The following is a 14,857-nucleotide window of genomic DNA, read 5'->3' as shown; positions in this document are numbered from 1 at the left end:
CAAGACAAAAGCCATAACAGGAAAGGAGCTGAGCTGAAATGAGAAAGAATATTTTATTTAATTTAGTTTTATTTTTTAGGAAAAGCTGAAGATGGACAGACAGCTTTGGGGAAAGAAAACAAAGTTAGGAGAAAGAAGGCTACAGAGCGGGTAGCCCAAAGCCTGTGGTTTGCCGGAGCAGGGTCTGCCTGGCTGTGGTTGCCCAGCCTGGTTGGATGTGCTTCTGCAACAGGCTGTTACCGTGTTTTAGGGGTGATAAAGAGATCCCTGTGCTTGGGTATGTGCTCCTCCAAGAGATGCAGAGAAGGAGGCCGAGGATGTGCCAGAAGAAGCTGCTGGTGCCTTACCTCTGCTGCCTCCGTCACCCATTCCTTGCTGCGGTACCTCTGACAGGGTGAATGATGTGTTTCACCATCCTCACACTGACGACACTTTCCCCCGCTCCTGCCGCCTTGCCAGGCTCTGGGAGCCAAAAAACGAGGAGTCCGTAAGAGGATAACTTTCTGATGGGGCAGCATAGTTTCCATCTGATGCTTTTAACCGGCTAATGAGGCTGGAGACGGGTGCTTGGACCTTCGCATTGGAGACTTTTCCTCGCAGCACAGCCCCGAACTGACAACATTTTCCTAATTCCCGAGGCCAGGGTGAACTGGTTTCCCCTCTCTGGGATGGGCTGGCATGCCGCCGGGGCTTGCGAAGCCATGCCCGTCCTCCCAGCCGCTTCTCGCCTGCCTCGAGGGCCAGGACTGGAGCTGGGAAGCTCAGCCGCTGTCTCTCCCAGCATTAGCTGGCTGCAGATCTCCCTTTCAGCCCCAGAAACGTTTAAGGTCGGCTCTCCAGTGTCTGGACTGGGCTGCAAACCTCTGGCCAGCATTTGAGCTGACTAAAGGAGATTTTTTTTCCCCTCCCAGAGCGGCTGCTCCGGCATCTTGCAGACTTCCCGAGCCTGGAATGTGCAGAGAGAGGCTCTTCTGGCCCTGGTAAATACAACTTCTCTTTGGGATAATAATATTTTGGAGCCCCCAAAATAGCTGGTTTGCCTCTGCTCCCCTTCTGCAGGCTGAAGGCAGGCGGTCCCTGGTGCAGCTGCCTCCAGATGTGCTCTGTGTGCCCCAGGATGGGTTGGCTGCACTGCCCGAGCCCCAAAGCCGCAGTCTCTCACCCCAAACGGCTGGGAGGTGAGGATGCAAAGGCTGAAGACTTCACGAGGAGGTGGCCTTGGAGGGAGGCAACGCAGCGCCTGTCAAGGTGCCAGGAGAGAAATATGGCACCTTTGAATTTCCAAGGTCTGCGTGGGAAAGTGCTCCCTTTCCTCTTCACCTCATGAGGAGACAAGCCCCAACCTCAGGCAGGGGCAAGAGGACGTGACCACGGCTTCATGTCCTGTTTTCACCTCCTAGCCATCCTTCTGCTTCCAAAGTGCATTCCTGATGGGCCTTTCCCTGCTGAGCATCTGAAGTCCTGAGCTTCCCTGTGCTTCTCCTCGCCTTCAGTTTAAGGAGATACATCCCTGCAAACAAAAGAATGATTAATTATCTCTTTAACACACACATGTCAGGTTATTTTCAACCGCAGGTTAAAATCTGAATTTTATTACCTAGCTAGCATCCCTGAGAAGTCCGTGCTTGGTGCACGGCACGTCCATCAGCGCTGCCGTGTCTCCTCCCACCCCACAGATTTGTATCGCGGTTCGAATCCTTGTTGAAGCAAAAGCACAAACACACACGCCAAAACACTTATTAATCCTGTTATAGGCTTTAATGAAGAGCTGAACCACAACATTTTTATTTGTTATGGTTGCTAGGTATGTTGCTACGCTCTCCACACCATACTCCAGATCCCTGTATATTTGCGATATCTGAGAGTGTGTACAGGGGAATTTGTATAGCTGCTATTGCCAAATTTAGTTATACTTCAAAAAAAAAAAAAAAAAGTCATTCAGGAGCTTCTCAGCAGCATACCTTTTTCCCTGACAACACAAACACACGTAGGGATATTTAAACAAACAGCTGCACACTGCTCCTGCCCACAGATTTTTGTTTAAAATGGATGTTTGCACCTGCAGGCACTGCAAAAAAAAGCAGGAGCCAGGCTTTTATTCTGAACTTGAAATCCGCCCCATCCCCGCTTGCCTTTCCCCCCCCCCCCCCCCCATTGCCTGGGGAGATGGTGCTGAGCCCTGTGGGCATTGCCTCCTGGGCTGCACACCTCACTGAGATGCTCACCTGCTGATGGGACTAATTAGCCTTAATTAGCATTAATGGCCCTCACCAGCCCCACCTGAGGCCACCACCCACACCCCTCCCGTGCTCCCTGGAGCCCTACTTCAGTCCCTGAGCTGCAGGAGTGCTGGTTTTTAGCTCAGGTTGGTTTCCTGGCTTGACTTTGGACTTGTGTGATGATCTGGAACCCTGGTTGAACTTGGCTATCATCTCCTGTCCTGTGCATCTTGCTCTGGTACCAGCCTGGTGTGAGACCAGGGAGAGACAGCTCTTTCCTCGTGGATGCAAGGCCACACTTTGCCTCTGTGTAAGGGGAAAAACATTCCTCCCAAATGGGAACCGATGTGGGTGTTCTTTTTTTTTTTTTTTTTTTTCTTGCTAGGATTGCTGGCACTGGAAAAAGAGAGTCATATGTCCTGAAAAGCCCTGCAAGCCAGGGAGACTAGCCTGTAAAGGAAAATAAGTTGATGTAACTTACTTGGGATTTTTCCAGAAAGTTTTGACAAAGTCCCTCAAAAGACAATGTTAAAAGAAAAATCGTTAAAATGCTTAGAGAACAACAAACAAGCTTCTCCTGGGGACTATGAACTGCTGAGAGTCAGCAAAACCGGGGTAGGAATAAAAGGCCAGCTCTCAGCATGTGGGGGTCTAGCAGGTGGGCTGTCTCCATCTTGGTGCCAGTGTTGTTGTAAACAGACACATAAAGTTTATGGGAGAACTGATGAGCAACGAGGTGACAACATTTGCAGCTGATGCTATTTATTTGAGTTGGACAAGACCGTCCTGAGGTGAAGGTACCGAGCAGGGAGACGCAGTACTGGGGAAGAGGATGGAATTCACTGTAAATGCAAACCAACGCGCGCAGAGAGCTGCGGCCTGCGCTACCGGATGACAGAGAAGGTGAGGAACACCAGCCTGCGACGGGCTGTGACCCAGCGACAGCTGCCGAAGGCGCGGGTCAGGCCTGCCCTGCTCATGGCACAAAGTTAAACTCATTGTCATAGAATGAGCAACACAAACATCGCGTGTTTGGGTTTTTTTTCTGTTATTGGCTTCAATAAGGCTCTCCAGAAGTTTGTACTATAGCTCTGCTAAAGGTTTCTTGACGAGTTTTGAATTTCCTCCCTTTTATTGAGTCATTGAAGTGATGCTAAATTGTCCCTGAATTGGTTACGCTTTTGCATAGGTTACGGCTATTGCCTCTCCACCTGTTTAATACCCTTTTTTATCACGCCCGGACCGATCACCCCCTCCCTAAGCACAGGTTTTATCACCGGCCTGGGCCAACGTCCCGTTTTTCTAGGCCCCTCGGTCGAAATGCTTCCCGGCCTAAGGCAGTGCCGGCCGAGGGCCTTTCCCCTGCGAGGACCACGGGTCTTAGAACCGCGCTGGGGAAGGAAACGATTGTTTTTAATTAAAAATGTCCATCTCGGAACTAATTAATGGCCTGGGGGCCCGGCCTGACGCTCCCTCGGGGGCGGGGGGGGCGGATAGGGCAGAGTAGGCCGCGGGTTACCACAGCGGCAGCGCCGGGGAGGGGAACAGCGGCTGACGGGGGAAGGGGGGGGAAGGGGGCGGGCACCGGGCTCGGCTCTCGCGAGGCGGCGCGGGGCGGAAGCCGCCCCCGCCCCCGATGAGGGCGGGGGAGGGAGGAAGGGAGCGGGCCGGAAGCGCCATAACGGGCGACGTCCGCCATTAGCGGCCGCCATAACGGCCGGCGGGGCGCGCACGTGACGCCAGCCCGCACGCGGCGAGGTGTGGCCCCGCCCCTTTGCCTCCCTTCGCGCCTCCCCCCCCACCGCCCCGCGCGGGCGGCGTGCGCGCGCTCGGGCGCGCGCGCGCACGCCGCCCGCGCGGGGCGGTGGGGGGGAGGGGCGGAGCCCGCCGCGCTCGCGCGACGTCACGGCGGCGTGACGAGCGGCGCGCCGCTGCCAATGGGCGGCCTGGGCGGTGCGGTGACGCGGGGGGCCGCCGGCCAACGGCGGCGCGCGGGGGGCGGGGCGGCGGCGGCGGAGGAGGAGCGCGATCGCGGGCGGCGGCGGCGGCGGCGGCGGCCAGCGCGAGGCGACGCCATCGCGGCCCCGACGGGCGCGGAAGACGCAGTGGTGGCGGCGGGCGCTGTGCGGGTCCGCGGCCGCTGAGCGAGCTGGGGGGGCAAGCGCCGGGGGTCGCTGCCGCCGCTGCCGCCGTTCTCCTCCGCCGCCGCTGCCGTCCGCCGCCGCCGCTGCCGCCATTTTGTGAGAGTGCCTCGAGCGGGCGCCATGTTTGTAAGGAAGAATTAGGGCAGCCATCTCCGGCCACCAGCACCTCCCTTCCCCCGTGTGTGTGTCCTCTCGTTCTCCTGTGCCCCGGGCCTGCTCCTCCGAGCCGCCGCCGCTGCTGCCTCCTCCTCCTCCTGCCCGCGCGGGGCGGCCGGGCTCAGCCTGTGCAGCCTCGCCCTGCACTGAGTGCCCGTTAGTGTCTCACTAAGTAACCGTGAGTGAAACCTTCATCATCTCTCCTCACTGAGGGACCCGACCCTCCTCCTCACCGAGCCGCCCCCAGAGCGGCTGTGCGCGCCGCCGCCGCCGCCACCTCCTCCTCCTCCCTCCGCACCACGGGCAGCGGCAGTGTCCTGCCTTCCTCCACCTCCCTCCTCCTCACCACACCACAGCCAGCACAATGGCCTTTGAAAGCCTGTTCTCCAAACCCCCAAACCCAGTTCTTGACCCAAACATGCCCGACTCTGACAGGCAACATGCAGGGGACGAAAGGTCGAGTAACATTCTTCTCTCTCTCCGCTTCTCATAATGGTGATACTAGTGGGGTGATGATGATGCTGATAATGATGATGATGATGATGCTGTGTGTTAATGTGCCTAGGGGGTTAACGATGTTTTTGTGGGGGCAGGTCACCTTCAGGCTGGAAGACCGGGGTGAGGACTGGGGAGGGGGGGGGATGCAAGGAGGGGAGGGGGGGTGTCACTGGGTTAGAAGTGCATTATTAGTAGGGTTTTATTTTTTGGAATGCATGCGTTTTACATCTTCATTTATTTATTCTGGCTGGGAAGGGGGACTGTTTTCCATTTCTTTCCATAAATTGCACTTTCCAGCGGGTGTCTGTTGAATGTCACCATTGTTCTTTTTCTCCCTTGCCCTGGCGCTGCTAGTCAGGTAGGAAAGGGTGCTTTGAGTTGGGTTTGGGTTTGGGTTTTTTTTTTGGTTGTTTTTGTTTGTACAAGAATCTCTCACTAGATCCATATTTTAATGTCATTTTCTTGCCAGATTACACCTTACACATTTAACTGGATCTTTTTTTATGCAGATTAAGGTCTGACTGACGTTATCTTTGCCACCTCTCAATCCCCATGCGCAGAAAACCAGAGTCCTGTTCCTGGTGAAAGGACCTCTGTTCCTCCCTCCCTTTCTCTTCTGCAGCTGCTGGAAATTCAAATCCTTTCTCCAGGCAGCCCTGGCCTTCCTAACTAGTTCCAAAAATACTATGCCAGGGGGACAGCTACCAGTCCTTCAGTCTACATCTACCCAGAGCATTCCTGACACAACTGCAGGAGTTAAAAATGCTGGTTTTCGACAGCTGGGCTTCAGTCTGTCCTCCCCACACAGCTCCACAACCGTGCTTGGTACTTGCTTCAGAGGACTGGGGAAAAAAAAAAAAAAAACAACAAAAAAAAACCCCAGGGCTTGTGAGCGAACGTAACCGTTCTGTCACTGGAGAAAGAGTCACTAATTCTGTGTTACAAATTGGGAAGTGGAGGGCCGCACAAGCTGACTGACTGGTCCAGGGATCGTGCTATGATTTAGTGACTGGTTCAGGGCAGACCCCAGCGCTGCTGATTCTTGTTTTCACCTTCCTGCTTTTTATTGTGAAACAATGTTGTGTCATGCTGTATGTTCCAAAAAGAGTGCTGTGTAAAAAGCAAACTAGTAATCCACTGGGATTGCTGAAGATAGGACATAACTGTGTATTAAAACTGTGCAGCAGTAGCAGGCAAAGTGTTCTAGAGTTCCTGGAGTTAATAAGTCTGTGACTTTTTACTCTTTCAGGGATTGAAAGTACTTCGTGTTTTAAAGTCCTCCTTGAGGACAAGCCCAAGTTACCCACTGTTCTGCTGGAAGCATAGTTTTTCTAACTTGGAGTTACTCATGCAATGTTGACAAGTTAGAGTTCCTCTAATCAGCTGTTCTTACCAGTATGCCTGTTGTTACACTGGCAAATTACGCAATAGAATAAATAAGTACTACCTAATAGTCTAATGTACTTTTAATACAGGTTAATTTATAAACGTTGCCTTATAATGTTTTAATTTCAGAAGAGCAGAAGACTCTAACAATAAACACGTTTACCTGTTAAATAATACTTTTTTGTAAACAAGACTTTTAGAAAACTTCTGCTCCCCTCTGATCTAAGACGCATATAGCAAAGTGTATTCTTGATACACCTAGAACATTGTTTAAAAAAAAAAAAGCCCCAAATATAAGTCTATTATATTAGGTGTGCACATGTAATCTTGTCAAAATGTAATATTTTAACTTTCTGAAGTTTATAACGATCTCGCTACCAGCTGGTAACTAGGAAGGCCTAAGGAGAAACAGGGTCTTTCCCATCCACAGAAAACATGGTTGACTTGCCAAGGTTGCGGGTGGGGAGGAGGGTAGCACAGCTTTAACTACGAACGTTTTTTAGTACTGAATTGGTTTTGTCCAGTCTCCAATGCAGTCAGTTGAAGAGCCCATTGTAAGGTCTATAGAAAAGATGCAAATACCTGATTCACTCATCTTCTGAGTTACTTTGAGTTGGAGTCTTGCTGTAATACTAGTTTGGTATTTTAAAATTAACACGTCTAGTTTCAATACGTTTTATCTTGCAATCAATTTTTTACTGCATTGGTAGCTCAGTAGGACTAGTTTACTGTAGGTAGAGCTCATATTAGGAAGCTGCTGAAATCCTTCAACAGATTAGATCAATTTGTGCAGCATAAATTAATAGCATTTCTGTTAATGTTTAGTTAGCTTGAGTTTGAGCTGATCTAGTAGAATTATAAAGAAATTGGTTAGTGGTTTTGAGCAGTAGAAAATAGTAAAAAACCTTGTCTGTCCACACTTTGAATAATTCCAAGTTAGAAGATTGTTTTAATCCAAAGTCTTTTTTTTCTTGGTTTGTAGATGGGGCATCTGATTAAGTGAGGAAGGTTTTTCATTCTTTAAATATTTTTAGTTAACTCATGGAAATGTTGTCTATGATGAAGTATTTGAGACTTTCTGTACACAAAAATAGCAGGTGTCTTTTAAAGTTTTTCCTGTAAGGTTAGGTTTAATTAAAGATTGCTTGTTATGTAGGTAATCTTTGAGAGGGTAAGAAAGAAGTCTGAGGCAGGGTGCAGGCAAGCTCAGTTACAGCAAATAAATACACAGATGTGTGTAAATGTGCAAATTATCGCTCTCTTCCAGAGGTCAGCAAGGTCTGGTTACTTGCGATAGTTTGTGGTTGCTGTTCCAGCATCTGCAGGACTGGGTGCTTCATGTTTCTCTTAAAGTCTACTTTGTAGACATTGTCCCACCTATACATCATGCTATAGATGAATGTACATGCCCAAGAGAAGAACTAAACACTTGTGACAAATACAGAATAATTCAGTCCTCGTGCAGACTTCTGTGGACTTTAATTTTCTGACTAATAGTGAGCTATACTGCAGGCATGAGAAGGGCTTGTTTGCTACAGTTGGTTCTGCATTTGAAATCGGTGCCAGATTTGCAATTGCCAGGAACTTTAGAAAATAACTTGGAGTTCATTTATTTTGAAAATCTAAAATGTTAGGTTGGTACTGATACTTTCTGTTAGCTCTCTCTGATTTACTGTCATTTAATCTCCAGACTTCGAGATTTCTTGTACCATTATCTGCTGTAAAAATAGCAGTGACCTAATGATAGGTCTGAACATGGAGATTCTATCTCGCAGATCGCAGAGGTGCAAGTAATGCTTCTGTGGCCAACATGGTCTTATGAGTTGCATTGCAAGTGTAAGTATCAGGCCGCTTTTTATGTGCTCATGGTACCATGAAGGAAATTGAACGTCAGACACAGCTCTCTGTCAGACACCTGAGCGGCCTGTGAACTTTCTGTAGAAAATTGTCCTGATTTTTGCAGAGGGTGTTTGGAAATGCCACTTCAAAGCTGGGCTTGTCTGTTGCATTTCAGGTTCCTTTTCCTGAGAACCATGCTAATCCTCATTGTACACTTGTCCATTATGTATTTGATACAATTTTTACATTTAAAAATGAAGTTGGTACAGTCACTTTCTTTTTCAAGATAAACTGATTGGAGTTTTACGAAGCATAGCTGAAGTGTTTGATTATGCGAGTCTGCCCGCCTCTAGCTGTGGTGCTGCTCTTCCAAAGCCTCTCCTTCACCAGCTATGTATGCCTGGTGTATGTCCAGATGAGCCAGGGGAATAGAGACTCCAGCCAGCCACCCCTTTGTTTTTATTTTATTTTCCCAGTTTCCTCTTCCAGCTGTCTTAGGACCTGCCTGCTCCCTTTCCATGTACCCGTTTTGCACTCCTGTCCTCAGCGAGCATGATTTACACTCTGCTGCTCTAACAGGTCTGTCTGGTTCACCGTAATGGAGACCTGCTCTGCTAAATTACAGCCGGTGGCAAGTAGAGGGAAAAAAGCAAGTGGCGGGTTGTAACCGAGATGAGTAACAGCAAATTGAAATCTATATTATATACCTCAGTTGTACATTTTCTCCGTTACTGCTTAGCCAACATTATATTGCAGGCGGCTTTGCCCGTGTCTTGTCTCAATCTGTGTGGCTCCTCAGCTCCGTGAAGCACCATAGCATTACAGATCAGGGAAGCATTTGTGGAGCAGAAGGGCTAAAGATCTCCCCCAGTCTGTAGCTGCTATTGTCCAGCCTGACTGCTCTCCCAGTCTCCCTTGCCACAAGGCTTCCATCCATCTTTAGTTAAACTTGGCAACTGAAATGTGTCTCTTTTATGCTACCTGGTGCTTTAATGCCCGTGGTCCACATGTGCATGGTTTGGTTTGAAAACATTTACTTACAGTTGTTTTCAGAGATTTCTTTTTTTCCCAGTAATAGTTAATCACCAAAGAATGTGTTCATGTTAAGTTGAAGTTGTTTGTGATTGCTGAGTGCAGCCTTGTAGTGATTTATTGTTTTCGAGCATGATTTCAAAACTTGCTTTGACGTTAGGGAACTAGGAAGTGAAGAGATAATCACTCCCAAATATGCCCTGTGGGCAAACAGGGCTTGCTTGCCATCCAGCAAACATTGCAGGAGTGGCAAAAACACAGCTGGCTGACATAGCTGTTACTCCTCCTTGTCCTCCTGGAGAGGAGGAGGTGGTCTGTGTGAATTTCTGTAATTTCTCCTACAGTAATAAAGCCCAGAGACTGGAGATGGTTAGGCAGCAGGGTGAGAAGGTGGGCTTTCCAAAAGTTGCTTGTTGGCCTCCAGTGCCACTGCAGGAAGCTATTTTTTGGCATGCCTCGCTGCTGTCTTTCTCACTTCCTTCCCCCATTTTACGGGAACACAGTATCTGTTACAACCAGCTCTGGGGATGAAGGCAAAACAGAGATTAAGAAAACCCAAGCAGTCTGGTCTGTAACTTCTCATGGTGCAGTTTCCCTGCCTGGCTGTAGGTTAAAATAACTTAATGTTTGCAGAATGGTCAAAACTAACGGGCAGCTGTAAGTGACCTGCATAACATTGTCAAAGAAGCCAGTGCCGATTTTTGGTGGACACTGGCTTGTTGTGTTAACTGTAACAACACCTTCTAGTTTTGTAATTATTTTCCTTATTAATTCGTAAATTCTTTAGTGTAGGAGCGTGCTAGGACAAACTCATTTCATGAATTTTAGCCCTTTAAGATCTTACTTAGACATGTAATTTTCTTGACATTGAATTGCACCCGAGTTATTGTGCTCTTCATAATTTTATAAAACAAAATGGTACCTGCGAGAGTATTGTGGGTTCATTGCATGGTAGTGAACAGGACAGAAAGTAAGCATGTAGTGATGAGAAGTGATAGCTGTGTACGTCTGTGCAGTCACGAGTGCTGCATAGCAGCATGTTTTTCTAGATGCATTGGGTGTGGAAAATGCGTGCAGGAGGGTTATTTGAAGCAGCAGGAGTGTATGAGGAGCTAGGATAGAGGGGTTGAGGGAGAAATCTAGTTTGAGATACGAAGGAAAACATGCCCAAAGGAAATTAAGGAGAAGAAATACGTGGGAGGAGTGTAAGGCTTTTTCACTAAGTAAGTCTTGACCAGTGTCAAAAACACTCAGGTAGTTTCCCATCAGTTTAAGCTCTCTCCCCAGCATTATATGTCCTTATCACGGACATTCAGAGGTCAGCAGAATGGGTGTATGATGCTGTTATCAGCCCCTGTAAATTAAGGGCTGTTAACATACTGTTTCTATATGAGCATATGAATTTTTAGACATCCTGGATGGTTTCTGATAAGCTGTCTCTTCTGGAACTAATCGCAGAAAAAAGAGGTTAAGGTTTAACAATGCACTCACCTTAGGAACAAGTAGATTTTCTTTTCTTTTTGGACAGTAATATTCAGTCATGACCAGAAATTAGTAGCTTCTAAAAAAAAGTAATTTATTACTCAATGCATTAGAGATCTGCTGATGTAAAATGTTTGCATTCTTGCTACTGTGTCCTTTCTCTATGTCTACAAGAAGTAAAAGGGAGTTGTTTGCAGCCTTTATCTACTATATACTTTTTCTAGTTTTGGTAATGCTGTCGGAAAGTCTCAGCTATCACTATTCTCTTTAAGGCTTATTCTAATAAATAAAGTCAAAAGCGTCATATTGTAAAACAGAATGTAATTATTTTTAAATAAGACCTTTCCTCAGCTGTGAATCAAACCTACCAAAAATGGACTTAACAGACGATCGTGTTTGATGACAGAGATTCACATTTTGGTTGTATGATTTTGTTTGTGTTAGTTCTTAAACCATACAGAAGTATGGTTCTCGTGTAGCACCTGCTCTGTCTGCAAGTATGCTGAGTACTTCTGTTAAGAAGATTGGAAAAACAGTCCCACAAGGAAAACCCTTTTAGTTTTCTTAAATATTTCAGAGCTATCATCGTCAGTGTACTGAGAAAATGCATCTCATTTTTGTGTCTTGGACTTGAGGAGCTTGAGTTGTAAATCTTCTTTGAACATAAAGAGTGCTATTTTTAAAAATGACTCAGACTAGGGAAGAAAGGTAAGTTAAAGTCGAGTTTGAATGTTAGAAATTAAACTGTAGACACTAGAGTAATGATGCGTTATGTGTGGATTTCTATTTTCCCTCACCAAATATTTGCATAACTGCTCTTGCAGTGATTTCACCATACTGATTCTCCCTGGAAGATAACTTGGCTTTTGTGCCTTTCTAATCCATTTTGGAGATGCTCTAGAAATACACTTGGGACAGTGGAAATGCTTTCTGGTTTTGTTTTCACATATCCGTCAAGCTCCAAGTAGCTGGAGATTGCGGAAGAGGGAGCGATCCATTGGTGATTTTAGTTCTTCCTCTCACATTTGGGGATGAACCAAATTTTTTTTGTGCATACCTAGTCCTTGTGCAGGGGCTGATAGGAAAAATCACGGCCAGTATGCTGCCTTTTGTTTAGTTAGGGTTTGCTTAGCTCGTGGAGTCTAGGTGATGTTACTGATTTTTGCATCTCCTGTGTTCTGGATTGCAAGATTGCATTTGCTGTCCCATGGGTTATGAGGAAATAGGAGTACCATATGGCAACTTGTTTTAATCACTGAAGTCATCCAGGGCTCTTTATGAAGGAGTTCCAGTAGGTCAGGCAGCAGTAGCCAAACCCCTCTAAGCAATTTAAACTGGGTATTTAATGAAGATGCTTTTGTTTCTCTTCCAAAAGGACTTTAAATGCACTAGGATGGGAAGGGCTTGGTAATGCTAGTTGAGATCTCTGGGTAGAGGCGAGTTAACCTCTTCTGCTTTTTTCTGTGCCAGAATTTTATACTGCAGGTTTGCACTGTAGTAGTTCAGGGATTAACTTCTGTTAATCTGATGACGCATCAGATTTAGTTCAGCCTTTGCAAATACAAGTATAGAATCCAGGAAAATAACACATGGCAGAAGTTAAAAATTGCCAGTGTTTGTTCCTTCAGCACAGAGGCTGTCTTTTTGACTCCCGAGGTATGCGTTGTGTAGGCATTATAAACTGTTCCCCCCACAGCTTGTTGGCATTATTTCAGTGAAGGTTGTTTTTGTGGTGTATTGTTTTGTGGGGTAGGGTAGTTGAAAGAGAAGTGAATCTTGAAAAAGACAAGATTATACTTCCTTGCTTTTCTAGATCAAGAAAATTTTGGGGTTTGTGTCAGGCATTTCCAGCAATAACAGAAGCATACTAAGATACTCCGTAAGCAAGAAGCTTTACTTTGCAAACCAGAAATTCATATCCTCTCTTGTTAGACTGGTGTTGTGATTTGTGTGCTGTAGATACCTGCCGAAGGGAAAGCAACCTCAGACTTGAAGCCATTTCCTAGAAAATCATTGGCTAGCTGTGTTTTTTCCAGACCACATCTGTTTGTTGACTTCTGTTACTCACAGTGGAAAGGGAGGTAGTCTTGGTTCACATCACTGAAAGCCCTTCCCAAAGCTGCTTGCTATAGCCAAGTCTGTGGAATATATTTCGGAAGTGAACTTCTAAAAGGGGTAGGTTCTGCACTCACTTTCTAGCATACAGCTCCAGTTTAGATTTTAAATGGGAATAAAGCCTATAAAACGCAAGGTAATTTCTGCCCTATCACTTCCTTTAAACTTTCTTTGAAGAATTAAATTATTTCCAAGAAATGATAAATTTTTGACCATTATCTTTTCAATTCGTATTGTCCGTTTTGGTGGGGTTTTTTTGTGTTTTTTTTTTTAACATTCTTGAAGTTCAATGCTTGGAAAATTCTAGGATGTTGTGGAAAGAATTTAGGCATTTGGGGATTAGAGGACTTTTGTAGTCTTACCTTTGAAATGCAATCCAAAATATAGTATTACTGAGATTCTGCACAGTTGGTTTGCCTAAAATGTTATTTGCATCCTGGATGCATCACAGAAGTATAAATGTATGGCAGCAGTTCCCAAAGGAACTGATTAACTGGCAAATACCTTATTTCCAAAAGAGCATTTTTACTAGGCATTTTACTTAAGAGGATATTTTAATTGAGTAGACATCCTTGAGAGAGTGAGTTTAGCTCACTTTGTCAAAATACAAAAGATTGTTTTTTCTAATAGCTGCAGGTGTTCATAAATATTTGCATTTCAGTTTCATTAGGCACACTTTATTAATCAAGTATCTCCTGGAAAGATGTGACAAATGCTTTCTTGGGGTATTAGATGAGGTACTTAGACTTTGTCAGGGAATGCTGGAGATAATGGACACTGTGATATTTGAAGACAGGATTTATGTTATGCTTGGGGTACTTATTCTGAAGATCCTTTATCTCTTCTTAAGTATGGGAGTATCTTGGCGTTAAATGTTCTTCACGAGGCACTGTAAGGATTGTGTATGAGCAGATCTCCCTGACCACCTTGTGAAAAATCACATAAAAATGGGTTCTGAAGCTGCCTCTCTACTTCACCTTTGCTGCCCAGTTGGTAGTGGGCATACCTTTATTATTTTCCATTACTTGCCATGAAGCCAAAGTCAGCTTTTGAACTTCCTGTTGTTTTATATTTGCACTAAAAAATAATGTCCTTTTCAAAATGTGTCCAAGAAATGTTTAAGACCATAATTCAAACCAGTGACGATTGCATTTGCAGTGTAGCTAAACTGAAGACATAGCAGTTGAGCAGTTTTTCTTACCTTCCTTCTAAGTTCCTGTTTGTTTTCCTGGCACCCATGGTTGTATTCAGTGTGTTGGAGGGAAGAGCCATGCCTCTAATGGGCCTGTTTTCTGTGAATTTGTCCTGTCCCTTTCTGTGGCTGCTGCTGTCTGCTTCAGCAACTGCCTATGGCAGCAAGTCCTGCAAGTTCACTCACTACCTGCCATGAACTGTCTTTTACTGTCCATCAATATTACTGATGGTCTTTAAATGACACCTTCTGTAGCAGAATCTTTTATTCAGATTAAATCTGTCTTTTTATGCCCACTTTTTAATATTTTGACATTTGAAAGCTTCTTATAAACTTTACTTCTTTCCAGTCCAGTTACTTAGCAAAACAGAACTATGTTCAATACTTGTCTAGAAGATTATTTTCTCCCATATTCCAGGGTACTTTTTTCAATCACTAGATAGACTAGCTACTCTTGTGCATTGCTTAGAAATGTTGAGTCCCCTTCTTGATCATGTAATACAGCAAAGCATCTTCATGAGACTTGATGTATATAACTGGTCTTTACGTGGTTGCAGTGGGCTGCCACAAGGTGATGGGGAAGTGTCGCAGTTGCTGTAGATATGCTGTAGGATTCCGCCGATAGTTGAGAATTAAAGGTGAAGAGGTGATACCTTGAAATTGATGGATTTTCTTAGTTTTTCTCCAAAGCCTTTATGCAAGTCGATAATCTGAATATGGTTGGGTTTTTTTTTCCCCCGTTTTTTTGGCTGGTTAGTGATCTGTAATCATATCTTGGTGGTGGTTTTGGTTTT

The 14,857-nt window shown here is 45.7% G+C and overlaps 1 protein-coding gene across 1 annotated transcript in view; it reads left to right on the top strand.

The window, feature by feature from the left end:
* The first annotated feature begins 4,259 nt into the window (after positions 1-4,259).
* ZC3H6 (zinc finger CCCH-type containing 6) overlaps positions 4,260-14,857 on the top strand; it is a 29,204-nt gene continuing 18,606 nt past the window's right edge. Inside the window, exon 1 of the mRNA XM_075035295.1 lies at positions 4,260-4,975. Within this exon, the coding sequence (XP_074891396.1) occupies positions 4,884-4,975 (92 nt within the window). The 5' untranslated portion in view covers positions 4,260-4,883. The remainder of the gene's footprint in view (positions 4,976-14,857) is intronic.

This window comes from Buteo buteo, chromosome 9 (genome assembly GCF_964188355.1).
Source record: "Buteo buteo chromosome 9, bButBut1.hap1.1, whole genome shotgun sequence".
Lineage (NCBI taxonomy): Eukaryota > Metazoa > Chordata > Aves > Accipitriformes > Accipitridae > Buteo > Buteo buteo.
This window is presented reverse-complemented; position numbering and strand designations above follow the sequence as displayed.